This window comes from Homalodisca vitripennis, chromosome 5, assembly GCF_021130785.1.
Source record: "Homalodisca vitripennis isolate AUS2020 chromosome 5, UT_GWSS_2.1, whole genome shotgun sequence".
Taxonomy (NCBI): Eukaryota; Metazoa; Arthropoda; class Insecta; order Hemiptera; family Cicadellidae; genus Homalodisca; species Homalodisca vitripennis.
This window is the reverse complement of record NC_060211.1, coordinates 34,615,230-34,642,948: the sequence shown is the minus strand read 5'-3', so window position 1 is coordinate 34,642,948 and position 27,719 is coordinate 34,615,230. Positions and strand designations below refer to the sequence as shown.

Sequence of the window (27,719 nt, the reverse complement as noted above, 5' to 3'; positions counted from 1 at the left end):
GATATGAAGTAAGTATAATGTCTTTATGGGTCTAGAAAGCTATCACTTAGATAAAAAAGCATATTCTGTATCCTTATTCTTCTCCTAAATGGCTCTTCTGAGACGAGTGTCAACAATATATCTGAACTGACCCTGATGTTGGCTTTCCTTTTTGGAACATTCTCATTTCACTAGTAATACTCGACTACTTGTTTCCTCAGGATCCTTGATGCAAGGCATCAGGATGCAAACACATCCAGTTTCTTTGTGCTGCATCTACAAGTTTCAAAGGGATGGAAAACATGTTTTACACGTCAAATAAAGAAAAATAATAGTTATTTTATCCAGAATTATTCACCCAGAATAATAATAAAATCAAGTTCTCTCTCTCTAACTTTCCAGGATAAAATTTTTTCCAAGTTCAGTGAGAAAAGAATTAAAAATTCAACATACTGAAATTTTTACAGTAGCAACTATGTAATTTTACTCAGATATAGTCGAAACAAGAAGAGAAGGTCGATAAAGAAAACACATTACATCATTAACTTGTAATTACTTAAATATTTATTTTTTTTAAAAATTCATCAAATGTCTAACAACTAGTGAGACAAGAGAGGAGCACTCAACTATGTACAGTCGGCTTGCAAAGTTCCATTCTCTGGCAACACTCATATAACAAAAATAATAAACGAAAAGCTACATTCTTATCTTTTCTGTGTGAAACAACCACAGGGTAGTTACAGAAATATGCTATTTACAAGTCACGTCATGTCACGATAATGTACACTATACATTGAGCGCTTACATAGTTAAACACAATATTTACAATGCGAAATGTATTTCCCAGTACGGATAGGATTGCCTAATTGGACCTTAATTACCTAATGACTTACTTAACTTAGAATTTGGTTCATTTTTGGCAAATAAGGATGTAACCTTAAACAAATAAAGAGTAATGGACATTGGAGTAGTCAATGATTAAAATGCAAATTAATATACCAAAGCTTGTTTCAAATGTCAAGATCGTACCCACCATGCACATTTATGTTACATAATTATTCACACCTATGATTACAAAAATTAATAAAACTTAGATCAAGATCATTCATAGGAATTTCTAAGATAGTTTGTAAATAAATGTTGATGGCAAAATAACAAAAATAATTTTAATTAACTAAATATAAGAGAATTTCTTGAAATGATGTATACATACATGCCTATGTATTAGTAACTATGAGACGGTTGACCCTTCAATGTTCCTGTAAAACCAATTTTGAACTATATAAACATTCAGACATTTAAAACTCAGGTGTTTTCGTCCATTCATAGTTTAAAAAGTTAAGATACAATTTAAAGCAAACATCAAATCCTACAAATCTCTAGCAAAATTGTAACAATAGCATGCAAATTTTGATGTGTATTATATTTATGGAAATAAACCCATATTTTCAGCGAGTATCCACATGGAAAGAGGTTTTAACATTCAAAACAGAATGCAATATAACCTATTAATGCTGCAGCCTTAAAGCTCTGATTCTGTATTTATTATTTATTCACGATTATCCTTTTCTTGTACTCTTAGAATTCAATTATAACAGTTAATTTTATTCTCCACTATAACATTGAATATTTTTGTCTTATCAATTACACTTCAATTAGTACTCAGCAGTTTATTCTTCAGAAAAAAATGACTACTTTCAAAATCATGACATAATTTTAACATTTTCAGCTCCAAAAGACAAATGAGTTTAAGATAACCTAGAGTTCCAATCCTTTACGATATTTCCATACAACAAATCCAAAATCATCTCTATGGTTTAATAAAAAAAAAAATACAGTAAATTTCATAATTTGTATTGGATTTCTTTAAGAAACTGTCATTAGCTATTCACCCTGTGTATAACCAGTGTAAACTAGTGGAGAAAATGACAAATTTTTAGTTAAGATAAATCGGCTTTCAAGCCGATCTGATGAAGACTATTATGGGCAAACCAAAAGTTTAATGCCTTGGTAGGACTATTTCTTAGTAACATCAAAATATCTATAGGAGTGAACCATTTAAATCTACAACATCTAACAGATAGATCCTTGCAGAGGCAGTCATTGGGGATGGATATGCCCAGTTAAATGTGAGGACTTTCTAAGTACAACCAATTATGATAAATACAGATTTCAACTTGCACAGTTGATGTCCAATTAGTTGTGGACATTTTAGTTTATAAGAGAATTATTTATATTTTTTTAATCAGATAGCCGCTTTCAATTGAAGAACTGGTGGCTATACATCATGCTAAGTTTACTGAATTTATCATCTGATACAATAAAGGATTAGTAAATTAGAGTTTTAACCTCCTGAAAATCTAAAATAAATTTCAAGAACAGTAGACAGGTCCTGAGTTATTCTGCTTAAATGCTCAACTCCTGAATAAACATTAATGAGCAAATTGTAAAAATATAACTTTCGATGTTTACAGACATTTAAAAAGGAAACATTTCAGATAAGTGTCTATTGGCGTAGTATGTGAATTATTACCATCACATCTATTACGATAAATGAGAAGTTCTCAGATTATCACTGGGCTTAAGTACGATGCAGCATCTTTTATACACCAAGGAATAAAGTATCTTCCGATCCTAGATACTGAGGTAATTTGATTTATGATTACAAACTAAGTTTCCGATTTATCCACAGAAAACATAAACAATCATTAATTTACTAAAATATATTATTAACAAAATTAACTCATAATCGCCTTTACAACCTTATTCACTTGTCAATCGGTAAACGTGTAAGACTAACCGGCTGGATGTGTGGGTCAATCAACAATGTATCATATAGGAAAACATTTATTTACAATGGCTGTCGTTGTCACCCTCTACTACACATTTGATTCAATTTTGTTTACATCATTTACAATAAATAAACCTAATGGTGTTCATCCATATAATTTTTAACGTAAAAGGAACACTAATATTACAAATACATTACAAAGGAGTAATAGGATAAAAAATTAATCAAAGACCGTAATAATCATGGTTTGTTTGAATACAGTACCTAACAAATGAAAATAGTGTTTTAAAAATCACAAATTAACAATTAGTAAAGTTACTGCTGTATCTGATGTTAAAAAAAATATATTTTCTCCCCACACAATAATACTGGCTAACTAATCAGTACAACGCATGAAAGTTGATTAAAATGTATATTCTCTTTTCAATTCACTTCCCCTTGGCATTGAAGGACAGATCAGGACCAATATTAGGTGCTTGCTTTACAAGAAAAACAGTGAACTCTAGATCTAATCAGTAAAAGTGTAACATTAAACAGTGCAAAGAATGGAGCTATTTCAATTAAACTGAATAAAATATTTATTCCCGTTTTTAATGTATAAATTTAGGAAATCTAATAAATAACTTTGGGTTTTCCAAGTTAATTAAATTAGTACCAAAAGTTTAATATTTAACCTAGAATGAAAAACCACATCAACTTTTTGGCAATGTAATATCTGATACGGTACCTCCTTCTTCAGTACATGCTAACTACTGTAATTAATATATTTTAAGGTCAATTCAACTAATACAATCATGCGTACTGCCTAGGGTTTGAGTGATATTCTATTGTTAATCAGAAAATGGATTAATTCTCTGATCATTATTTTCTGCCAACCCCTGATGTTCACCTAAACCCCCAATTACAGCCACCCTGACATCTATTCAATATGAGATCATAGATTGTGTGAAAATTGCATTTGTATACTAAACAGAAGGCAAAAATCTTTACAATATGTCTCCAAGCAAATAATCTATCCAACAAAGAATTAATACAATTATTATAATATTTGTGCCCAATTAAGTGATGTATACAGTATTTAATTAGAAACTCAAGTTTGTGACTTGAATTTCCACGTTAAAACAAAGTTCTTTCTTTATCCTTTTGTATATTTTATAATAGTAATTGTACTGGTAATTGTAAAATGTACTCAGAAAACTTGCAAAAGCCTTGTCATTCATGTATCAGTGAGACATTTCTCCTGATTCCATAATGAGATATGTCAACTTGGTAACAAAATATGTAAGCACATATAATTGCCATTGATGATACAAATTCACAATTGTTTGGATGGGTTCGCCATGCACATGCAATGTCACTGTCAGTCAAATTATGAGTAGTAGAAGTTTTCATTTGCTTGTTTTTATGCGACAAAATGTGATAACAGTTACATTCTGGATGTTCAAAACCAACAAGATGAGGTTAATTTCAGATTGACTACTGCACCAATAAAAAACATTAAATTGTATCAACAACAATAAGCAAAATTATAAAACGAATACATTGTATAAAAAGTAAAAAATACTCTAGAACAATAATTTTCTCACCTTGGATACATAAGCAAAGACGAGCCTTAACTGTATTACGCAAAGGGAAGTCCAACCCACAGACATGAGGATGAGTGGAACTTGAAATTTAGCAAGAGACAAGAAGTTCCAACTTTTCCAAAATTGAATAGAAGACTTTACGATTAGGAAGACTGTTCTCTGAAGAGCGCACACCATATGTTTACACAATTTAAATCCAGACTTGGTCAGTTCATACTTTTGTAAAAAATAATCTTAGGAAAATTATATCAATTTTTAAATTATGAAAATAAATACGACTTATGTCAGTTCATATATATTTCCTTCAATAACAAATCAAAAGAGGGTTTGTAATAAATAAAAAACTACAACAAAGAAGTCACAATAGGTATGGACAGATTCGATGAAACCAGTTATTTACAAGCCTACATTTATCACCTACAAAACATAAACAGTAAAAAATATTGATTCAAATTCAGATTAAATTCCAAATTGTTTAGGGAACAACAAATAAAACAACAATAAATATATCTAACAAATTTAATAGTAAGAGATAATCCTCAAAAGTACAGCTTTTGTATGAAATTTCTCTTTAAAGTATAGAGAGGAACTTGAACCAATGTACATGGCTATCCTATCCTGTCGGATAGTATAATACATTTTATATATACATACATTTTATATTAATGCATTTATGAATGTATACGAATCAATTACTTGCTTAATTATATACAAAGTCCGACGTATAAACTTACAATGTATTATTTACAAGGCACCTTTTTTTCATAGAATGAAAATAATTGCATCATGATGATTTATATAAAAGGAGAAGTTTTTTAGTATAATCCTATGATAAAAGAGTTTATAACAATACATTCATATAAATAATAGGCGGTTTAAGTCACTGAAACAGTTCTTAGGTCAGTGTCCTTAAAAAGAAACTGAAAACAAAAACAACAAACATTTACAGTTGACATGAAAAAGTTTAAAACTGAGAAATCTAATCGTTAACATTCCAAATGAGAAATGCTTTATGTCTTTACTTTTTGGTAAAATATATAAAAGTTGAATAACAAGTTGAAAAGTTGAAGGCAACTACTGCTGCTGCCTCTGCTGTTGTTGCTGCATCACCAACATCTGATGCTTATACCAGTTCTGCTTCATCTGCTGGGTCTGCTGAGGCTGATTGGGCTGGTTAATCATCTGCATATGGATCCTGTTTTGCTGAGGGTTCTGTTGTTGGTTCATCATGTGTTGCAATGTCTGCATTGGTGCCTGTGGCACATTCACGGTCTGTTGTTGCGCTTGTTGCATGCTGATGAGCTTGAGCTTGGAACGACTGGCGTTGTTTTATGAATGCGGCCATCAACTGAGGATTGCTCTTGAGTATTTGGAGGATCTTTTGATGCTGCTCCTGTGTACTAGGGGACCGAAGTCTCTGCAGGAGTTGCTGCAAGGCCTGCTTGTGAATGGTTTGGTTCGCTGCAGGCTGGGCTTGCCTCATCGGTACAGTAATCGTTACAGTAAGTGTTGGGTACCTGTAAAAAAATTCCCATAAAGCTTCTGTTTTTTTCCACATCAATCTCAAAATCAGAGACAAATAATAGAGAATAAACAGCATAAGAAAGAGTTAATGTAGTTTAAATCAGCATTAATTTGGACTTTGCTTGAAATATTGTTTGTGGTACACTGGTTATAAGAAGTTTTACACATAAAATATCAAAACACCCTATAACTAATAAATTATGAAGGGTTTTTATAACAAAATTATTTTATATATTAAAAACCTAAGATTTAAAATTTTAAGATTATAATAGATATGGTCAGACCAATAGTCTTTATTTATAATAGTTCACAGGAGTTACTATTTATAATACAGTATTAACCATCACCACATTAAAAGCAGAGCCTAAGATCTTAACATGAGTTCCCTCTAAATTGAAGATGTAAAAGCTTCTAGGAGTTCTATACAGTTGGCTAGACAAAAGGATACAGCAGACTGATAATAATTACAAAAAGTATGAACATAACCAGCCTACATAGTGACTATTGCAGAGTAGGGCATTACAAATAAGCCCGACTTGTTTTTAAGTTGCAAGATTCTTAAATGAAACTTTAGTTTATTAATATCTCACTACAAAACTATGAGGTGTGTTCAAAAAGTATCGCGAAATTGTGTATTTTCAAAAATTATTTATTTATTTGTGAATATCTATTTTGTCCCCTTCAAAGTAATCCCCCTGGGATATTATACACTTGTGCCAACGTTTTTTCCAATCTTCAAAGCACTTAAAAAAATCATTTTTTTGTATCTTGTTCAGCTCCTCCTTCAATGCCGTCTCTATCTCGTCAATCGTAACGTAGCGTCGTCCTTTCATGGGCCTCTTCAGTTTCGGGAACAAGAAAAAGTCACAGAGGGCAATACGGCACAGATCTGGGGAATACGATGGCTGCGGAATTATTAGTGTGTTGTTTTTGGCCAAAAAGTCGCGTACAAGCAGCGATGTGTGAGCAGGGGCGTTATCATGGTGCAAAGCCAATTTTTGTTTTTCCACAAATTCGGGCGTTTCTGGCGGATTGCTTCGCGCAAATTGCGCGTATCTTGCAGGTAATATTCCTTATTCACCGTTCTACCTTGTGGCAAGAACTCATGATGCACCAAGCCCCTGCAATCGAAGAAAACTGTAAGCAAAACTTTCACATTCAACCAAACTTGGCGTGCTTTTTTTGGTCTTGGTTCGTGCGGCAGCTTCCATTGAGATGATTGAGCTTTGGTTTCCATGTCATAACTGTAAACCCACGATTCGTCACCAGTTATGACCCTCTGGAGCAAATTCGGGTCGTCGCAGACAAATTCCAACATCTCATTAGCAATGTTCATGCGATGCTGTTTTTGATCGAAATTAAGCAATTTTGGTACAAAATTGCGGCAACCCGTCTCATGCCCAAATTATGGATTAAAATCGAATGGCACGAGCCAATCGATATGCCTAGATCCTCGGAAATTTCTCTAACCGTGATTCGACGATTGGCCAATACCATTTTCTTCACTTCATCAATTTTTTCGTCTGTTGTACTTTTTGAACACACCTCGTACAATAACCAAACAAGTTAGTAGCAAATAAGACACGAAGAAAGAGTTATTTTTTGGTGGTTATTTTTTAGTTCTCTGCTTCATTTAAACCAAACCCCAACCGAACCGGTTAATTTTTAATAAACCCAAACCTATATTTTATTGACACATGTACATTTCTCCATGAAATTGTAAATAAAGACTATTGACTATTGACATTACAAATATTTGGAACATCAGTTTAGTTGAAATTATTTGTGTTAACCTCTCCATTTTCCTACTACAACACTTAGTATGGGAAATGTATATATCCCATCTTAGAATGCTTGAGCAGGATTTTAATATACACTCAAATAATTTTTTAGACTAAATATAAATATCTGTACTGTCGTTCACAATAGTCCTGACATAGTACATGAGAATGTTCTCATAAGAATCTTAGGGAGTTCTGTTTGATTTATGAATGTCATTAACCATTACACGAGGTGTGTTCAAAAAGTAACGGGAATTGCTAAGTTTCACGGTTTTGGAGATTCAGATTGTCAAGTTTATTTTTATTACATAGGTAATCATGCCCCTGGAGTATAATATAATTTGTAACTTTATTCATTGTTTACTTTTTCAGTGATAATACTTAACTAAGGTTAGATGTGCTTTATGAACTCTGACTTTTGTTTGTTAAAAAGTATCAAAGAATTTGTATCAAATTTTGTGTGAAAAATGAAATAATGTGTAACAACTAAATGTGGAAAATGTTAAGAAGGGTTTAAAGCAATATAAATGTTTCAAAAATGACATTGATGATTACTGACACTCCGGACGCCCCAGCAGATCAACAATTGAAATAAAAAAAAGTAGAAGAAACGGTTATGAACAATCGTTGGATTACAATTGGAGAAGAAATGGCTCCATTTGGTGTGCCCGCAAAATTTGCTTCAAAATTGTTGAATGTTGATCAAAACCAGCAATGAATGGAAGTTGCTTAGGAGTCACTTAATGAAGTCATCGACAAAACAGAATTACTGAAACAGGTTATGACAAGTGATGAAACATGGGTTTACAGATAAGACGAAACTAAGGATCAATCATCGCAATGGATGCATTCTGGATCGCCAAGATTGAAAAAGCTTAAATGTGTAAAATGCCACGTTCGTCAGAAAAAAACATAGTTTTGATTTTGATATCCGATCTTTTTTCTGATGCAGGGCCCCTGCGTGTGCGATTCTGAAATGACATTTTGTTCCCGGGTCGTACTGGAACACCCGTGATTCATCGCCGGTAATTATGTCGTCAAGAAAATCTTTATCTTCCCGTATGCAATCCGAAATTTTTGCGAAATTTCCACCCGTGACAGTTTTTGTTCCTCACTCGAAGACTTTCGACATCTGCTTCATGCACACTTTCCTCATTGCAAGACCCTCTATTACAATGGTGTGGACGGTTCTGACTAAAAGGCCGGTCTCCTCACTAATAAGGGTGATGGTTAAACGCCTGTCAGGGTTCCAAACTGTGTTCACTTTGGCCACCTGAGTATTGGTTTGAGTGCTCGTCAGGTGTCTGATGAGTGATCGTCTCTGACGAACTCTTGGCCTTCCTTAAACATTTTGTGCCACTCAAAAATTCTAGAGCAGCTTAAGACAGCATTCCCATAAGCCTGTTGAATTAGTTCACGAATCACGGACGTGGATTTCCTGAGTTTTGGGCAAAACTTCACAGCATAGCGGACCGCTCCACATTGGCGCAATGATACCAGAAAAAATCACACAAAAATCCACCTCTTGTCTGAACGCATGCCCACATGCAACTGAATTAAAGTCTGCCTGAGAGGTGGGGGACCCCTCTACCGAGGCCAATGGATCTGACCCCTCTCAACCACTGCTGCACTGTTTCGAGGATACAGCAAACCAGTCCCGATACTTATTGAATAACAGTTATGCATCATCTGCACTTTTTAATGATATGGGAGTTTTGGGGGTCAGGCAGCTATATATAAAAACATTGGTTTTGTATATGTATAAAAACAATAACACAATTTTTAGACGAACTAACCATAGGTACGGAACTAGGATTTCGGTTTCAGTAAATATTTTAACAGATAGATTAACTAAAAGCTTTACATTAACTAATTCTCATTATATAATGCAAATTTTGATTAGAAATTTACCGAGACCATTAACTGATTTTTATAATATAAAAATGGGAATATTTAAGAAGCTACTGGTTAATTGGCTCACGGATTTGGGAGGGGAGGCAACGGAGAACGTTATTGCATCCAATTACAGATAGGATTTTCTTTTTCCTTTGCTTCAAGCTCATGTCTGTTACTAGCCTATGCCCCGTTACCTTACTTACTTTTTTTTTAGCTCTATTGTAATGGGAGCTAGGTTTATGTATTTATGTATGTACGTGAGTGTGTTAATTGTGCTACATATCTGAGTTATATATGATTAAAACTTATCGGCAATGTGGGTCGACCTATCTTTTCAATGACTCGTGCCCACGCACAGGCTTGCCTATGTGGGTACCTTTTTCCTATATTTTAAGTAATGTTAATGTTTTAATCATACCTGAAAATTACTATAGTATATATTACTCTATTATGGAACTGTAATTTCTTTATTTGGAAATAAATAAGGTTTTGAATTGAATTGAATTGAACAGACCCTGTATATTTATTCTTGGCCTTTTCTTCTTATAAAATCAGTTTTTATTTCATAATTTGTACATTTAAGCTTGTAGCATTTTTAAAGCTACATTGATTTATTTTTTTGAATTAAAACTTAAATTAAAGAAAAATTTTGGGATCGAAATATTGGGATTTAATTTTAGATTAGATTGTGAAATGTCAGGGTAAAAAACGAACATGTAATCCTTTGGCAAGTTAGTACTGGTAGTTTTAAATTGTTAGGAAGGCAGGTTGACTGCCTTGAATTGATTAGAACTTGTCTTGTTGCGAGTATTGTTCTCCTTGTTTGATACAGCTGGACCAATGAGAGAACACCGTGGATGTCCTGAAAAGTTGGTTGGAAAGGGAAGTATTTAAGCGCCCCCCCGCTCATAATTTTCGCCCTTCTTTTGGTTATTTTCGTGAGTAAAGTTAATTGCAGTGCGCCGTATTTCTTAAATTTTTTCCGCGAGTGATTTTGAGGTAAGCACCAAATTTATTGTACGTTTTATTGAAATAGTCTTCTTGATCTGATATTAAATTAATTCTGTTGTCTTTTTTTATAGGAAAAATTAAATTCATAGAAACTACAGAGCAATCTGAATAACTTATTCTCGAGGAACAATAGAGCATAATAGAATCATACAAGTTACATTTGGTTCATGCTTGCAAGAGAAGTGAATTAAAATTGAACTTTGTTAATAACTTTAATTGAGATTTGGAAAAGTAGTAATTTATTAATATTTAACTGGAACTGTTTTATTGAGAATTATTAATTGGAAATTAATTGAACATTAATAATATTGTTTGAGAGAGTTGTAATTTGAATTGTAGAGACTTGAAAGTTAAGGTTCAAACAGTGTAAAGAGAAGTTTACATTTTTATTTTTGAATTGTGAGTGAACTTAGAAGTGAACATTTTTATTTTAGTTATTTCCAAGTGGTATTTCATTTTTATTTTAAAACTTTATTATTTTATTTTAGAAGAAGAAGAAGCTCTGATTTTTAGTTTGATATATTTGATTAATATTTTATTTCTTGCCAAAGGAATTTTTAAATTTACTAAAAGGTTTGTCAATTCTTTGTGGAAAATAGTGATAAAAATTCTGAAACGTTGAACTTATTAATTTGCCAGTTTAAAATAAATCCATTGTTTTTATTTAGAACTTTGATTCTTATTTTAGACAAACCAGATAATATTTAATAGTTAACAAATTTAGTAATACATTGTACTTAATATTTACTAGGAGCTTACTAATCAAAAAATATTTTATATCGTCTTGGATGTATTATTGATAATTTAAATATTAATACTCTGGAATATTAATATCTACAATCCAAGCCGTTATATTGACTGCACCACTTTGCTGTACCCGGTGCGCCGTCCGCGGGTGTGACCAGTGTTAGTGAGTGCGACTGTTGTCCCATCTCGAACCTCCACAGCATTTCCCATATAAACAGAACATTCTCTCTTACTATGACATAAGTCCCCTTTGTCACCATTTATGTCGGAATTTCAGAGCTTGTCTGTACTGTCATTCACACATGAGTTAACTGCTTGTTGAATTTTACTTAAATCAGAGTCCCAGTTCCTTTTGCAATCACTATACAAGCATATACTGCATATACTGATCTGTTGGACGATATAAAGCTTAAGCAGTGTTTATAAAATTTTGAAATACCAGGTTATCCACAATTTTGAAACAAAATGCTCTTGGTGCAAAAATATGCACAGTTTTTAAAGGTTTAGTTACTTAATAAAGTAATAAACAGTAAAATGGTTATTGTCTTAATCAATAACATACAGAATGAAAGTAACTCTGATCATCACTGCATCATCCATTTGCACAAACTGTGCAGGGAACTCAGCCAGCTCTAGTACCCTGACCACCTAATAGACACTGATATAGATATTGTATTGATCAATAAAATTCGAAATGAAAGTGACTCTGATAGTTACTGTATCATGCACTCGTATAAACTGCGTTGGGAATTCAACAAGCTCAAGTACTCTGACCATCTCCATAATTTCAATGGACAATATAATGGTTTTACACATTTCAGGAAAACTTATTTGCACCGAATCAGAGAAGTTTCATAATTTTTACCAAGTGTAACAAAAAGGTTTCTCTCGTAGACCTCTAACTGACGGATACATGTCTGTGTGTTAAGTGTAAGAAGACCTGTGTAACATTGCTTACATGCCTACTAATTCCCTATCAATTGATGAGAGTACTATATTCTTTAAATAAATTGCCAGCTTTCAGGGTTTAAATCCAATAAAACTGGTAAAGTTTGATGTCTTTAAACATTTCCTTACAATGCTCAACACTGCAACAATATTTAATTACCAATGTAAATATAATTATGTTAATTTAAAAATATTTAAAATGTATAATAAAAATAGTTATTTTACTCTTCTCATTCATTAAAAATGTGTGCACATACACAACACATCTTGCATATCAGTTTAGAAATTTGAACTTAGTATAATAACACTGTTATTATCTTTGCAAAATATGTAAATAGTACAGATGTTCTTGTTTAGATTTAAATCTCAAATAATAACAATAGTCTTTTACATTAAAACTGAATATTCACTGTCTTATATTTATCTACTCTTTTCTAATGTTTCAGAAACCAATTTACACATGTCCATTCAGCTATATTTCCATGTATTGTTCATAGCGTTTAGTTATATCCAAGTATGTATGTGGCTAAGCTAGGTTTGTGTAACATATCATGCTTTGAAGAATTATATTGCACTGATGAGTTCTAGTATTACACTTTTAAGTTAATGTACTGTGTATGAAGTCACTTCTAATTTCATTTTCATGTTGGTCTGTGACTTTATCCATCATGGATTAATCATGATCATATATGTTTGGACCGGCCATTACTTCCCCTTGATTAAAGTTTTTCTTCACTCAAAAAACAAAAAAATAAAATAACAAATTTAAACAGCAAGATAATTTAAATGTAGGAATATTCAACCAAAATCTACATAAATTATTAGAAATCTAGAAATTATTATAATAATGATAACACGGTCTGAACTTGATGGGTTTAAGCTCTTGATTTCAAAAATATCTGGATGCTACATTTTGAAGCAATGGTGTCTCAGAGATAAAGAAATGTTATGTTTCAAAAAACACTATTATTATTTTCAGTAACTGTTGAAATCAATTCCTTTCAACTTCAATTTGCAATATTAATTCTATAAATTAGGCATAGTATGGCGTGGTACGTACATGAAAGTATCGGAATCAACTTTCTATCTTCATTTTAAATTAACCAACATTGCTGTAAAATTCGTTTTGAATAAGTTTTTAAAAAAATATGTCATCGACTGTTATCTGAAGCGATAATTCAAAATAAACATTTTTTTATTGCAGCTGACATTAATTATTGCAAGTAATCAGTGTTATAAATTAAATATATCTTGATAAATAATGTTTCTTGTATAACTTTAACATACAATAAAAAGTAAAAATAAGCATTCAGTTAAGCACCAAATACACTTTATATACAAATGGTGAGAATAAGTACAATATTTACAATAGTCAGTTTTTAACTTCATACATTTTGTAATTCATAGAAGTGTTAATCACTAACAACTAGTGAAAAAATGAAGTAACTGTACAAGTGTCAATCATAATGTGTTCATTCACGTGTTCTTTGTTTTATGGTGGCTGGAATTTTCTTCAGAACTTCTTCCAATTTATTTTTCCTATAAGAAAATAAAGGAATAAATTATAAAGCAAATGTTGAAATATTGTTGAATATAAGATAAAAAGTGAAAGTACATATGTTTTTATTTAGGACTTCAAATTTGAGATAGTGGTTCATACATTGTCTTTATTCCAGTTGATTTATTCACTGTAAGTTAGATGCAAAGCATATGCAATAAAAATGAAAATCTGATTTATTGTAGGATTTAAATGTTGATATGGAACTTTAACCAGAAGACCACAGGCTTTTAATCTAAATGTTGGAAACAATATAGAGTAAAAATAAATCAAAACAATCCATAATTAAAAAAAAAAACATCTTGATATTGCTGAGAAGTGGCTGATTGCAGAATTGAGAATTTGATATTTAGTAATTTTAATTAGCAACAAAGTGTAAGAGTGTATTATCATTCTAGATTGATGGCTAAATTATTTTAAAACTAAAATTTTTTGCAGACAACTTAGAAGACATCTAGAGGTAATGGTTATAAATGACAACTAGATTAGCAGGGTGAAAATATTAAACAAAGAACACAATACAAAGAACAGGGTTTTCATATAAAACTGTACCTTCTAGTTTGTTAAATTGGAAACAAATTATAACTGTATAAAAGTAAAATTACTTCACTCATACATAAATTGATATTAAACATGCAATTTGGTCTATAGAAAGTATATGTATTTGGGTTTAGAAGATTGTTTATTTGGTAATTATATATATTTTTTAATAGAGCTGTTACAAAAAATACAAGCCAGAAATTTAAAACAATTTCATAGAAATATTTTCTAATGAGAACTCAAATGTCAGCAATAAATCGTGAATCGATCTTTGTACATCATATTTCGGAACTAGGACATACTCAGCAAGTGTTTGAATGTACCTGTTCTGCTGCCACTGTTCCATTGAGAGCAGAGGTGTAGGTGGGGGTCCCCGTTGCTGTAACTGTGGTGGGGGCATCACTTGGGGTACAGAAGGGTTTACCTTGCCATAGTTGACCGAAGTCAACTGGGGCACTTGCTGCCTAGCTGCCTCCTCTTGAACCTAAAGACACCACAGCAAATTAAACTCCACTTATGAGAAATTAAGCAAAGATTGTTTCAAATTCACCATCTGAATCTTCTCAAAAGTTATAGTTCTTAACCCTATCAATTTTTCTGTCTCAAATACTACTTGCTCTACCCATAATGGTAATGCAATGTAAAATAATTATGTTAAGTTTAATCCAGATAAGCAATAAACAAAAAATATAACATTATGATGACTGTTAGACTAAAAACTGACTGTAGACATGTTTGACAAAACATAACATCATGTATACGTTACTCTAATGTTTGGAAAATACATGTATCCAATTTTGCAAAATAAGGATAACAAACAATTAAAATACAGCAGTACCGTGGAACAGAATGTAGTTTACTGTGTTGTGTGTGTGTGTGTGTGTGTGTTTAGTGTGTGTAGTTTAGTTGTGTGTGTTTAGTTGGAGGTGCACCAACTTTCAGTATGAGACCACGAATTTACTGGTATACAACGTCGGTTTGACGTAAAGGCAATGCAGCAGCATACATTGAAACCCATACTAGGAATAGTTTACTTAGAACAGTAGAAAATCATAAATCAAATTACATCCAATGCTCATCATAAAGGCTCATTATTAATTCTGTTAAAAGTTGAATAATCAAAAATCTGTTCATTGTCTCTGTATTGATCGGATATATGTTTTTGCTGTTTGGCTTTAAAATTACTTGAGAGGTTTGGTTTGCGAAAATTATTCTATTGCAATCAGTATCACTAAGAAAACATATTTAAAAGGGTAACATATTTATACAACAATAATTTTACATATGTATATAGAACAAATTACCAAATGACTTCAAGTTTTCAGCTAGATTGTAAGATGGTTATACAAGATCCTATACACAATGATTATTACAATCGACACTGATATCACACATCCAGCATTTCAACCAACCAGAAAGGGTTTCTGAGACTCAATAATATTGTAACAATATAGACTGAGGGGTAAGACTTTGAAAAAAGAAACCTTGACAACAAAATACAAAATCTAATAGGAAGAAAATAATCCCAATACCCACTTTTTTATTTAAGATCCTTCAATAGACTAATCCTAAATTCAAATATAGTAATGTATCTTTTTATTTAAAATGGAAAGTTATAAATAACAAAACTGAAATGCATAATGGTAAAAATCTGTAAGCCTATCAAATGAATCCAACAAAGGAAAAATTCAGTCTAAACTGATTAATTCATCTTAAGACTTATTCACCACTTAAAAATTGAATAAAGGAAAACATTATCACCATACCTGCCATGCCTCGCCGTTTGCCTGGCTCTCCTGCCTTTGACACTTGTCTGCATGGACTTTCCGTTTCTCGGGGTCAGCAGTAGAAATAGAGAGGGTGGTGGGGGTCTGTGTCTGCAACTGGGGGGAGGCAGCTTGAGTAGTGCCAGGTTGGCCACCAGCCAGGGCCTCCGACTGTGGCTGAGCAAGGGAAAGAACAGGGGGCTGGGCTTGCTGCGCCATCCCACCCTCATTGTTTACCACTTCACCACCTGTTCATGTAAAATTTATATTTTCAATAGCATAACACAACTTTAGTTCAATTTAAGGAAAGAATATTCTAAAAAAGGAAAACTAAAGTGTAGCGGTCCCAGTTTGCTCAGTCTAGGGGGTGGGAAGGGTAGGTGTGGTTTTCACAAGTTAACGGCGTAGTAGAGTTAACTGTTAACGGTACTATCCGAGGGCGCCACCTTGTTTCCAGTAGTAGTGTGGTAGGAGAACGGAGTCAGAACAAGGAAAAGACCCGTTACTGAATGATGTTGTAAAATTAATGACCTTATAACCAACCAAAGTAAGAGTGAGTTAAATACAAGGTAAATTTAAGAAAAGGAAATACATGTAAGAAAGCTAAACTCATTCAATGTAATCATTAAGTTTAGAAAAATTCTAAGAGCCTGTTTTTTTTTTTTATTGCACAAGAAACATTTATCAAATGAAATATTTATTAAAATTATGCAATTTTACATTTCATATCATGGAAAAAGGTTTTATTACCATTTCTGTATTTGGATCTCAACAGTCTGAGGGTACAGGTAACCCTTAGATTTATCAATACAATATACCCTAAACACCAGTAATTATACACTAAACAACATTACCTTGGCCGGCCACTAGTACTTCTGGTATTTTACCCATAGATATCAATCAAACAATACTTACATAAACTAGACACATATTTACACAAAGCACATTAAACATCAATATGTATCCAATAAAGAAAGATATTTATAAGTAATTATTCAACTACGTAGATCACAACCATACGCCTCCGTAAGGGCTCACAGTCAGGGAGGAAGGCACAGTAGCAGGTATGGCACGGGCACTGGGTAGGTAGTGGTACGCAGACCTATGTGGAGGCACACACAAACCGCTCCCGAACAAATCCCTGAGCACAATTCAGACAATAGAATCTACAAAAATATTTGACACTAAAAGATGTATAATAGTTGCTTCAGAATAGCACGTAAAATTTTATGTTAACAATAATAACAATGAAACCTAAATATTCCGTGAAATAATCTTAACATGAAGTATTTTGAGAGATATATAATCGGTTTTGTAATGTAAATAACCCCAAAAATTAACTATTAGTCAATTACTCAATCTACAGTAGTCAATATAATGAGATATAGTTAATTAAATTCCAAAAATAAATTATTAACTAAAATAAGCTTTAAATAGAATTCACTTGAAAACATCTTTTCATATTTGTTTCCTATTCTACAAATGCCTTTTCTTACTTACATTTTGACAAAGCACGTAGCATAAATTACCAACATTTATTATCCTGAATTTACAAACAACAGCAAAAATAATACAGACTAACAGATAATTTTTAACTTATAGGCCACACAACACTATTTATTACCTAAAGTACATTTTGTTGTTATTTCAAATGCATTATTTAAAATAAAAGTTCTAACCATTGCAACAACATATGTTTGGATCTAAGAAAATATGAACCATTAAAACACTATGATAATATTTACAATCTGAAAGGATTTATATTTATGAGTACAACTTACAAATTAATAAAGGCTCAAGTAATTTCTGCTTCTTAATTTCACTAATATATTTACTCTGGTTGGTTGAGAAAAGAAAAATTAATTCCAAGTATCTGTATTCAAAAGTATTTATAATTTCTTGGTAGCACACATTATTTGACTTAAAAGAATATTAAAATACCTCACCTTGGCAACAATCCAGTAATGGGCCAGGAAGGGAGCAATGTAGGTAAAGACATTATAGATAACCTCGTGGAGACTCAATTTCCAACTGAACAATCTTCAAACTATCGCCATGAGAGAGAGACGATAAGCCTCGTGAAGCCTGACAGTCAGTAACAAAGTCCAACAGGAAGTAGGAGTCAATTGTTGTTTGGCCAGCTGGAGCTGCAGCTGTTTAATAGCCAGCTGATATGGATTTTCCAGGTTGATCAGGCCTGTCTGCCAAAGTTAATAAAATCTAACTCTTACTCTCTGTTATAAAATTTAAGGTTCACAAAAAAAAATGTTACAAAAGCTTTTACAATGTTAACAAAGTTTCAAAGACATGAGACCACTGTTTTAGTGAGAAGTTGTAACCGAAAAAACTCAACTTAAGACAACCAAAATAAGCCAATATATAAGCATATATCTTGGTATGAGACTAGAACCAAAAGCCACAACAATGTAGAAGATATTAATAAATTAGAAGCAACTAAAATATTAGTCTTAGAATTTAACCATTTACTTTAATCACATGCCTATTGTAAACTTCTGTACATATTTTGCCTAAAAATAGTATATGCGGAAAACAGCATGCAAAAAGTCAGTGCTTCACTAGATATCGTGTACTATAGTTTGGATCGAGTGAGTGCGTGACGATCATGGATCAACCATCCACTATAGGTCAACCGCTATTAAAGAAACCTGCGCAGTATCAAATTTCTAACCAGTACCGCACAGGAGGGGCTCCCCCTTCTTGTATCTGTTTATCAGCTGTGTGGATCGTGTCTCGCTCTCACAGTTTTGTTTACGCTACAGCTACTATACCTGTTCTATAACTATATATTTTTTTGTGTGTAGGCGTATACACGTGTCGCAGTCTAAGCGTAAAATATTAATTGAACAGATTAATGTAGCCATAGATGTATCCAGGAAGCTTGCATTTTGTTTTGAGGTTAGCCGTGCAGTGGCAGTGGCCATTAGAGATGTGTCGTTCAATTCGAATGGGTCAGTCAAGTGAACAAGTGATCCGGATCAGATTGTCTCAAAAGACCCGTTCACCTAGATCGTATCGGTCAATTTTCCCTGCCAACTAAATAAATTTGATATTTTTTTCAAACCAGATATATTATTTTTAATGACCTTTAAAACTTACAATATTATTATTAAGTTAATTTAAAAACTCTTATCCATGGAACATAGCTTAACATCATATGGAACTAACTAAAACTATAGGGTGCGGAAGTGGCGGGGTCTTCATACCCCAACACATGTGCCAAGCCAGAGCGTCCACGAAGCACACACACAGCCACCTTCTCTCTTCTAAAGTGCTGTACTTTTCGTGTACGTGCACCTGGGAACTGCCTGATCCAAACCTTGTCTTCTTTGATTATTCCGATCAGGCTGAGCTGATCTGGCGGGCTTTAAGTAAACTATCCCACAACATTCATTCTTCTTTTCTTACTACTCTCATCTGTCGGGTAATCTTCCCAACAATCCACCTTAAACTATCCTAAATCTAGATTTCCTTCTGTATCCAAGCCAAGGTGGAACAGCATATGCCGAGGGCTGCGTGATCAAGGGAGAGCTTGGTCGTTAATATACGAACTCTGGATACCTGGCGACCTCCAGTTTAAACCTAGCCTTCCCCAAGTAGAGCGGGACAATGCTTTGGGTGACCTTTAGATCTCCGCTACTCGTGGGAACACAAATGAGTAAACAATTAAAAAATAACGAAACAAAACCTCATGTAGAGCTCTTGTAGCACTCTAAAAGTGAATGAAAATTCACAAAACATACAGGGATTGATGATGGGCTCTGACCCTAGCAATCCTGAACAAACCCAAAAAACAGGCGGACTTCCTAGTAGAAGTCCTCAAACCTCCGACTCGGTCAGAGCCGAAACTGATGAAGAAGATGCAATACTGGAGGGTTATCACCAGAAGGAAGAGGGAGCAAAAGTCGAGAGACAGCTCCCAGTACTGCCTAAACTATGTGGAGCCGCCAGGAAACGCATGATTTGGTTTCGGTAAAGAGGTTACTCTCAGGAAGAAGCCAGGGAATTGGCCTTAAAACCAATTCCAAAAGAAAAAAACAAACAACTGAACAAACAAAAGGAGGGAATAAAACCAAAAAGACCTCACTCTGATGGATCCACTCCGAAAGCTCATTGGAGGAAGAAAACAAAGAACGAAGGAAGACAGGGGGAACATAAGGAGCAATCTGGACAACCCCAGAAACCTTCTTACAAACAAGCGGTAGCAGGTATAAGGGTGGGGGTTCTACACTCCAATTTTCCCAAGACCCTACTCACAACAGAACAGATGGAGGAGATCCAGAGCTTCATCCTGGAAGCTATCGTGGAGGAACAGGAGGGTCCCTACTCTCCAAGATTCTACGGTATTAACAGGAGACAAGGGGTTCTGATCTTCACCTGTGAAAACACCGATACAACTGAATGGCTTAAGGGAAAGCGAGACTCCCTCAAGCCTTGGGAAGGGGCCAGTCTGAGGATTGTATCAGAGGAAGAAATCCCTCGTGCAAGAATTGCGACTGTCTATCTTCCTGATAGTATACACCGACAAGATAATGAAGTTCCTGAAAGTACAAAATAAAGAGCTATCTGTCGGAGAATGGAACGTTCTGCGTAGAAGCGACGAGGGGAAGTCAGTACTACTTACCCTGGCAGTCGACTGCGCCACAGCAAACAAACTTGAGAAGGAGGGTCCATGGATCGGCTACAAGTTTGGGAAAGTTCAGCTTAGACTGAAAAAGAAACACCAAGGCAACACAGAAAAACTGCAAGGGAAGAGGAGACTTCAGAGAAATCTGAGACGGTCACACGGAAAAAAGCACCGCTGAAGAGATGGAAGTGGAGGAGACCACGAAGGTGTCATGAGCAATCTGTACATACCTTACCTGAAAGGTTTACTCCACAAGCCAGTCCAGCGGTCGAAAATGAAAAACCAACCTGTTCTCTCTTTTTGAAGAGGGAACCCTCTCTTAAAGGACCATCCGTCTCAGCTCGAGGAAGAAAAGGGGACAGAGTCTCCAAACAATCCAAAAGAAGAGATGGGGATGGACCACCAGGGGGAGGTGGGAAAAAGCGTAAGTATGCGCCTAATATAGATAAACCTACACCATGCAAAGGGTGCAACCGACATCTTGGGAAGAAGGTTTATCTCAACAGGCCTGGATATCGCCCTAATCCAGGAACCTTGGATCAATAGAGGTTGCATCCGAGGATTCACGACTCAGGTAGGTAATCTCATAGGCATATGATCGGTCAATTGAAAACCCAAGAACTTCAAAACTAAGTATTCTAACTTCAAAACTAATAACAGCCTTTCCTATTACAGATCTTATAACAAGAGATCTGGTGCTGGCTACAGTGAAAGTGGCATCACTGCAAGGGGTCAGAGAGGTTACTATAGCCTCAGCCTATTTCCCCAACCCGTCAACAAGCTGCCCACCGAAAGAAATAGAAAGACTATTGCAGAGCTGCAGAGACAGAGGTTCGGCCCTCATTCTCAGTTGCGACTGCAATGCTCACCATACATATTGGGGAAGCACAAACATAAACCAAAGAGGTGAGGAACCTCTACAGTTTATGTTCAGCAATGATTTAGTATTAGAAAATAGAGGGTCAAGCCCAACCTTTATAACTAGAACTAGGAAAGAAGTCCTAGACATAACCCTATCTACAGGACTCAAACACATAAACATTGTAAGGTGGCACGTCTAGAAGGAGACCTCACTATCTTACCACTGCCCTATTAGGTTCGACATAGAGGAGATAGGGGAAAGATATGTGACCCACACGGTTCCTAAATCTACCAACTGGAAAGGATACAGAGTGTCCCTAGTAGAAGAGTTGGAAGAAATAGGACCCTTCCAGAAAAATGAATTTGAATTAGAAAGGTCTGCACAAATAGTAGAGCAAGCTATAATAAGGGCCTACGAGAAAAACTGCCCTCTCAGGCAAAACTGATTGAAGAAGGACGTGCCGTGGTGGACTGGGAGGTTGGAGACATTAAGAAATAAACTAGGAAACTATTAAAATGGGAAAAAAGGACAGACGATTGGCTCCCTTATCTACAGGCCCAAAATGAATAAAAAAGAACTTAGATCGAATAAAAGAAGAACCTGGAGAAATTGTTGTAAAAACATTAGCAGCCTTCCCGAGGCAACCAGGCTTCAAAAAACTCTCCAAACGGAGCACACTAAGCCTATGGGGACCCTAGTAAAGGACAATGGTGACCTAACAGTGAACAGGAAGGAGACCTTAGAACTACTTCTGGAGACACACTTCCCGGGGGATCACCTGACTCGAAATGAGGGTACATATTCTCTAATCAGGGGGGGATCCAGGCGGGAGGTTGCTAAAGCCAGATAGCAGTCTAACAGACTATTTACACATGAAAGAATTAAATGGGCGGTTTAGAAGCAGTTTCGCATTAGGATACACACTAAAGAACTGGAGGATAGCACTAGTGGTGTTTGTGCGGAAGAATGACAGGGATCCGACAAAACCCAGCTCGTACAGACCCATAAACCTAACCTCCTTCATGGTGAAAACTATGGAAAAAATAATAAACAGACACATAAGGGACGTAATATTACCAGATCACCCACTTAGTCCCACACAACACGCTTACATAGAAGGTAAATCAACCACCACTGCTCTCCACAGCTTAGTGGGAGAGGTGGAGAACACCTTCGAAAAAAAGGAAGCCCTAGTCAGCGTCTTTATGGACATTGAAGGAGCTTTCGACCGAGTAGCATATCAATCCATGGAGACTGCGATGGAACGTTTTGGAGTTTCCCCAGAGGTAGTCAAATGGATAGTAACCCTCCTAAAAAGCGGACACAGGTGAAAGCAAAGTACGGAGATGAATCTGCTGCGATCACAGCCCAAAGAGGCTGCTCCCAGGGGGGAGTTTTGTCTCCTCTCCTGTGGGAAATGGTAGTGGATGATCTCCTAAGCAAAGCAGAGAAGAGGAATTAGGCTACTATGTTATGCGGACGACCTAGTGCTTATGATTAAAGGAAAAAACAAAGGCATGTTGGAACGTCTAATACAAACAGAACTTAACTTCATAAGTAACTGGTGTCAAGGGGGAGGTCTACGGATCAACCCATCAAAAACAAATATGATTACCTTTACCAGGAAAAGAAAACTCCAGTTATCACAACCTGTTCTGGAGGGAATCAGCATTAACCAAACAAAGGAAGTGAAGTACCTGGGTTTAATCCTGGATGAAAAGCTCACTTGGAACTCCCAATTTAGAAACAGGATATCCAAAGCAATAATGGCCCTTGGGGCCTGTAAGAGACTTTTTGGATTTAAATGGGGACTTAAACCCAAAATGATATATTGGATTTACGAAACCATAATAAAACCAATGGTCACATATGCTGCCTTAGTGTGGTGGCCGAAAGTAGAACAAACAACAGCTGCAAAAAGGCTACAGAGTCTTCAAAGGTTAGCTTGCTTAAGCATCACAGGAGCGATGAGCGGTCCTGGGTTACACTCCTCTTGGCCAGGAGGTGCTGAGAACAGCCGCTATAAGCGCAATGAAACTTCTAGGAACATAGATAATAAATGCTACCTCCTTAGAAGGCCACATGAAAATATTGCACAAATTTCCTGAGGCTGAAATGCTAACTAAAGTATCAGATGCTGTGGTTAAGAAATACTCCTTTGAAAAACCATATACGGTCTCTATCGGAAGTAGGGAGAAATGGATTAAAAAGGAGACCTACCCTACAAAAGGAGTCCTGAAGTTTTTCACTGATGGTTCACTCCTAGACTCTAGGGCAGAATACAGAATACATGGACCTGGAGTTGACATGGCTGTGCCCCTAGGAAGACATGCCACGGTTATTCAGGCGGAGGTCATGGCAATAGACTTATGTTCCAGAAGACTCATACAATTGAGGACAAAAGGATTATCATACCTAATACTTTCTGATAGTCAGGCTGCACTGAAGGCACTTGATACCTGTTCGTTTAATTCGAAAGCAGTCTGGGAATGCAGGAATGCTCTAGCAGAGCTGGCAATGAATAACAGAGTAACACCCGGTTGGGTACCGGGTCATGAAGGTATTCATGGGAATGAAAAAGCGGACATCCTCGCCAAAAAGGGAGCAGAATCCACATTGGTGGGGCCTGAGCCAGGTTGTGGGATAGCATTCTCCAACATTAAAGCTCTGGTCAAAGATTGGGAAAAGAGGACAAGACACAACAATAAAATTGGAGTAGAGCCTCAGGATTAAGACTATCCAAATTGTTTATCTCTCCTTACGCTAAAGGGTGGACAGCTCTCCTAGACCAGAATAAGGAGGATATAAGACTGATATTAGGAATGTTGACAGGACATGGCCCTCTGAGGAAGCACCTTATGAAGGTAGGCCTTAGTCAGAGTAACGAATGTAGACTCTGTGGAGAGGAGAAGAAGTCAGCGGAGCACATTTGGTTAAGATTGTCCTGCCATCGTAGAGACTCGAAAAAGATACCTGGGAGCATATCTCCTCAGCCCCAAGGACATTAGAGAACAGGAGCCCTTAAATCTGATTGGTTTTTGCAAAAGGTCTTTGAGGGCACAAAATTAAAGTAAGGGAGGCGCAAAGGTCCTTTTTAGGACTAAGCACGGGGACAAACTGTCCTTTTCCCTCAGGAAGATGGAAAAAGAACTAAAACTATAGAGTTTATGCATTAGGTTACACTAGGTCCTCAAAATTGTTCAGTTGTTACTTTCGTTCACTGTTAACCGATTATGAATAAAACAGTAATCATATAACTCAGCGGGGAGAGTAGGGAGTCTCCCCATTTGCAGGGAATAACCTTACTTATGATAAATCAAAGGCATATCAATCAACCAAATCCATTGATTATAAGTATTAACATTTAAAATATTTAGTAATGTACCTAGTAACTTACAAATACATTTTTTAAATATGTTTTAATAGATAAATTAGCATTTACTAGATTCCTGAAATAATAAATTTATTGTTATATATCTATCCATTCACTGTATGATATGCTGTTTCTTTCTCTATTCGAACACTTTTTACTAGCAGATCCTTTCATTCACTCGGTTATTACAACCAGTCGTTCATTTTTTTCGGTCAACATGATGACCGGTATAACACGCTCTAGCGGGAAGGCTCAGTAACTCTGTACGGACCGGTTCAACTGAACAAATCGCAGCAGTGAACGAGACCGACTGAGCCAGATCAATCAACTGATCTAATAGAGCGAATGTCTAGAAGTGGTGGTGATACTGGGAGAGGGTGGCATCAAGGCGTCGGAGGGGTATTTACCCCACCCTGCGTGAACTGAAGTCATCCAGGGTCTTTTTGTAAACGGTTTACCTATAGTTCGACCAATCGTAGTGAATTGGTGTGTCAGAGTGTTTTGTCGGGTATGTTAAAGAGTTTATGTTTCGACCGAAACAAGATTATTTAGTTTCTGTACATTCTATGGAACACACTAATGGTAAGTGTTCTCTATTAATGTACATTTATATATTTATATTAGGGTTTTTCATGATTTATTAAATTTTTTACACGGTACCTAATTGCCTTCCATTACAATTCAATTTATATTTCTGATCAGCCCCTCTAGAATTTGATATTTTACTGATAGGTACTATCTCGAGGGATGTTTTTTATCCACTGCCCCACGCTGATGGCCGGAGGCACTCGTCTCAACTCGATATCAACTAATTAATTTGTAGCTCGAAATTTAAGAAAAATTGTTCATTTGGATCAAAATTCTGCTCATTTCAGTATTATTTTTCATTTCCGTTTGGAAAGATGGCCCCGCATCCGATGACATCATCACGAGGTTGAATCATGGTCACAAAAGGTCACGTGATGCCCGATGTGGATGTAGAACATGAAAATATTGCTCCGCGCTTGAACAGTTCTTCCATTTTTATGTTCTAGAACTTCCGTTATTTCTCATTTCCACCCCGTCAAACCTTATATCGTTTTGTTCTGTAGGACGATTCCAATAAGTTAATAACGCAAAACTCGTATCTGGCCGCTCCAGCTGTTATGTGACAATTACCAATTATAACTTTCGATATAACTAACCAATACTGATTTTTTTTAACAATAACTAACTTGTATCAACTATAACCACTTTTTCATATAATAAACGTATTTTCTTTTATAGATAATAACAGACAAAGTTTAAAAAGTAGCATATCAGCCGACCTGCTTGCAGATCATCTCTGTGAGTATTTGTGCAGAAGAGAAGTACGGTTTGGTCAAGAAGATACTTCAACAACTTCTCAGATACGATTAGTTATTGCTACAAAGGAGAAAATATATAAATAATTACGCATATTTCGTATTTCCTGTTACAAATGTTTTTATATTGTTATCATTTCATTATTATTTAAGAGTTTTTCCAATTTCCAGTTCTAATCATTTGTTTGATAATTAAGAACTCATTTAGTATGTATAAGATTATCACTATGTGCATTATATTAGTTATATTAATTTAAAATATGATTGAGATTATCTATAGATATGTTGATATGTTTTATAAAGGCATATCCAATAAATGAATATCAAGTATAGATGATTGTACTAATTGATATAAAACCCAGTCCTCTTTGTCTTACTCCACCTAATGTTTAAAAAACCCATCAACTTCATGAGAAAAAATTGTTTTCATCTGATGTTTTGAGAGTTTTCTTTTTGGTTATAGAAATCATTATTTTGCCTAATTGACACTTGAACAACATTTTCTTTCAAATTTCTTCATGGCCAAAGTAGTATAACAGTGATGCATTAAACAGTATATCCTGTCATGAATCATAGGCCTATTTGATTTTAAATAAAATTGAATTAACCTTCAAAAACAGAACATTTACATCATGAATACAGCACTAAAGTCATCAATAGTGAAAATAATTTAACATGTTTTGGCTTGATTTATAACAGTCCATTCCTTGGTGGGCATGGACCACCCTTACAAAAATTACTATTAAATTATAAATTACGTACTCTCACAACATGTTGGCACCTCAGTATTTCTATACTCCATTTTCCTGATAAACGATCTAACTTGACACCTTAATATTACTGAACTACAACTACCTGAATAAAGTTCTAACTTCTAGCACTTGTCAAACTCTAAAGGAGATTACTCATATCATCAACGAGATGGCTCCAATGAAACCACAAAAGCAGTGTTGCCAGTCCATCAGTCACGACTCATCTTGTGAAATCATGTTCAAGTATTATATAACAAAATAAAAAGGATATAATTTCTATTAAGAAATCTGAAATAAATGGCTTGGATCCCATCAATTCATTTATTGGATATTTATTCAGATCCAATATTTTCTTAGGATGCACAACCTTAATTTATCAATTTAAAATTTGTATGGGAATGTATTCTTCTTATGAAGCTGATAAGTTGTTTTCTTATGAAACAACTTATATTGCATTTATCACTATCAGAAAACACATGTTTGTATTTTAGAACATAACATGAAGACAAATATGTATTGTAACGTCCCGGGTCCCAGTCGGTTGCATAGGTGGGGTTCAAGCAGTAAAGTCAGCAGGCAGTGTTATGGTTACTAACAATACCAAGTGTAGGCTGAAT

At 34.9% G+C, this 27,719-nt stretch overlaps 1 protein-coding gene across 2 annotated transcripts; it reads right to left on the bottom strand.

Moving 5' to 3' along the window:
- Positions 1–520: 520 nt before the first annotated feature.
- Positions 521–27,273, bottom strand: LOC124361982 (CREB-binding protein-like). 2 transcript variants are annotated; one of them, XM_046816098.1, is made up of 4 exons: positions 27,113–27,271; positions 16,128–16,375; positions 14,685–14,845; positions 521–5,873 (listed from the first exon to the last, which is right to left on the bottom strand). In XM_046816098.1, the coding sequence occupies exons 1-4, from the start codon at positions 27,150–27,152 to the stop codon at positions 5,531–5,533; spliced, it is 792 nt and encodes a 263-aa protein (XP_046672054.1). In that variant the 5' UTR covers positions 27,153–27,271; the 3' UTR covers positions 521–5,530. The 2 variants fall into 2 exon arrangements, with proteins under 2 accessions (XP_046672054.1, XP_046672055.1); XM_046816099.1 differs by lacking the exon at positions 521–5,873 and adding an exon at positions 13,577–13,802 and having other exon boundaries at positions 27,113–27,273.
- Between the last annotated feature and the right edge of the window lie 446 nt (positions 27,274–27,719).

Coding starts and splice junctions, on each gene's coding strand:
- LOC124361982 (XM_046816098.1), bottom strand. CDS start 27,152: ATGGAGTATAGAAATACTGAGGTGCCAACATGTTGTGAGA. Junction 16,376..27,112: donor GGTGCCAACATGTTGTGAGA/GTACGTAATTTA, acceptor TTACATGAACAG/GTGGTGAAGTGGTAAACAAT. Junction 14,846..16,127: donor CAAACGGCGAGGCATGGCAG/GTATGGTGATAA, acceptor TGGTGTCTTTAG/GTTCAAGAGGAGGCAGCTAG.